General features: G+C 55.2%; 1 protein-coding gene across 1 annotated transcript in view; it reads left to right on the plus strand.

Annotated features, from left to right (window-relative positions):
- LOC109925968 (DENN domain-containing protein 4B) overlaps nucleotides 1–2514 on the plus strand; it is a 21767-nt gene that overhangs the window by 14186 nt on the left and 5067 nt on the right. Inside the window, exons 10-11 of the mRNA XM_048620313.1 lie at nucleotides 405–611; nucleotides 1924–2052. Of these exons, the coding sequence (XP_048476270.1) occupies nucleotides 405–611; nucleotides 1924–2052 (336 nt within the window). The remainder of the gene's footprint in view (nucleotides 1–404; nucleotides 612–1923; nucleotides 2053–2514) is intronic.

Here is a 2514-nt window from a genome sequence, read left to right on the forward strand (position 1 = left end):
TGTGTGTGTCTTACACCGGGCCCTCTGTGTGTGTCTTACACCGGGCCCTCTGTGTGTGGTGTTACACTGTATGTATGAATGAAGAGCTGTGTTTAAGATGAGCAGTCAGTCAGGCTGCACACTGCTACCTGTCTGAACCTAAGAGACCCCATGGCCTCTACCTGAGGTAGCTGGGGGTTATCCCTGCTGCCCTGGTATCTTTATCCCTCAATTTCACTTCAACAGATCTGCTGGCCAAACGTTATGTTTGTAAGAGTCTGCTGTGTGCACATTGTGATTGCAATGACTACACCATTGGTGGTGTTGGGCACTCTGTGGCTGTACAGAGCGAGGTTGCAATGTCTGTTCTTTCTCTTTGTGTGTAACCAATTGGATCCTTCTGACCAGCTCCTTCCTATCTGCAGGAGATAAAATCGGCGCAGAAAATTGCCCAGAAATATTCCCTGGTGCCTGACATGTGGGCCAAGTGCCTCCTGGGCCAGTGTTACGCTCTGTGGTTCATCTATCTCCCAACCCATGTGCGTGCCTCCCCACTCAAGGTCAGGGCTTTGCAAACTGCTTACGACCTGCTGAAGAAGATGGAGACTAGAAAGGTGGTGCTGCCAGATGAGGTGAGTGACCAGGCCTGGTCCCCAGTATGGGCTCTGTCTTTCCCTTCATCACCCAGCCTGAAGCAGGGGAGGATGTGCTATCGTGGTCATGCCCCTAGATGTGCAATCCAGAGTTCCAAATGTCCTTTGGGTGTTGGTTAGAAAATCTGGAATTAAAAGTTTGTCTCGTCTAACCATTGTCGATTGTCATCAAAACCCATTTGGTTACTCATGGGAAGGGAAATCTGCTGTCCTTTCCCAGCCTGGGCCTACATGTGACTTCAGACCCCATAGTGATAGGACTGACTCTTAATTACCCTCTGAAACAGCTTGAGTGAGCCACTCAAGGGGCATCAGGACAGAGAATACGTGCCAACTTTATCCCACGAAAATATGAAAACAAAGCAGGTCAGAGGCTGGGAACCCTGCAGCGAGTAACTCCCCTCCTGACTCCCCCCAGAGCCTGTGCCACTATCAACAAGGCACAAGGCAGGAGTGTGAGAAAATACTCCCCACTTGTCCTGGATGAATGTAGCTCGAACAACACTCCAGAAGCTCAACACCATCCAGGACAAAGCAGCCCCCGCTTGATTGGCACCACATCCACAGGCATCCCACTCCCTCCACCACTGACACTCAGTAGCAGGAGTGTGTAGCATCTACAAGATGCACTAACAGTGGTTAAAGGTGCCTATTTGGGTGTGTTGGGTCGGGGTTGGGGGAAAGGTTGTTTCTGAGATGAATCCCCGAGCGGGGTGGGATGAGGAAGCTGCAGATCCCAAGGAGATGATATCAGTTGATTGGCCAGGGAATTTCGAGAGGTAGAAAGTGCAGTGATAGCAGGACTTGAGCGAGGATGGCAACAGGAGACTAAGGTGTACCTGGCTGTCTCCCCTACCTGATCTGCATTACCACCAATCACTGCCACACTCACTGCCCGTCACTCTCCCCCGCCGCCCCCATCTCCCTCTGTCTGTGTCTCTTCTTCTCCCGTTGTCTGCCTGTCTCTGTCACTCTCTCCCTCCCTCTGTGTCTCTCCCTGTCGCTCTCTCTGTGCTCCCTCTCCCACTCTGTGCCCCCTGCTGTGTGCCCCACTTCCCTCTCGGTGTGCCCCCACCCCCTCGGTGCATCCCCCATGTCACCCCTTCCCTCTCTGTGGCCCCCCCTCCCTCTCTGTGAGCTCTCCCTCTCGCTGTCTATGTTCCTCTCTGTGCCTCTCCTTCTCTGTGCCTCTCTCGCTCTGTTTGCCTCTCCCTTTCTGTCCTTCTCTGTGCCTCTTGCCAGCCTGAAGCTGGGTACCTATTGGTGTCCTGTCTGTGTTTGGTTTCTGTAGATGTGCCATCGGATTCTGATGCAGATGTGTGGACAATATGGGGAGCCTGTGCTCGCAGTCCGGGTCCTACATGAAATGAAGAAGGCTGGCATCATACCCAACGCTGTCACCTACGGTTACTACAACAAGGTGAGGGGGCACAAGAGCCTGGACTGGCACTGTGTACCATGCGAGAAGGACTCTTGAATGCCCCAGATACAAGAGGGAGGAGGGTGCTGGGTAGGAAAGAGGTGGAGGGGGGCGCTGGATAGGAAATGCAGGAGGAGGAGGGGGACGCTGGCTAGGCGAGGGGGAGGAGGGGAAGGGCGCTGGGTAGGAGATGCTGGAGGAGGAAGGCGGTGCTGGTTAGGAGAGGGAGGAGGGACCCTGGGTACGAAAGGAGGGAGTCCCCACGTGGGGATCCCCGCTAGGAGAGGGGAGGGGTTGGTGGTCCCCGCTAGGAGAGGGGAGGGGTTGGTGATCCCTGGTAGGAGAGGGGAGGTGGGGGTGGTCCCCGGTAGGAGAGAGGAGGGGGTGGTGATCCCCGGTAGGAGAGGGGAGGGGTTGGTGATCCCCGGTAGGAGAGGGGAGGTGGGCGTGGTCCCCGGTAGG

The sequence above is a fragment of the Rhincodon typus genome, chromosome 46 (assembly GCF_021869965.1).
Source record: "Rhincodon typus isolate 14 chromosome 46, sRhiTyp1.1, whole genome shotgun sequence".
In the NCBI taxonomy this organism is placed as follows: Eukaryota; Metazoa; Chordata; class Chondrichthyes; order Orectolobiformes; family Rhincodontidae; genus Rhincodon; species Rhincodon typus.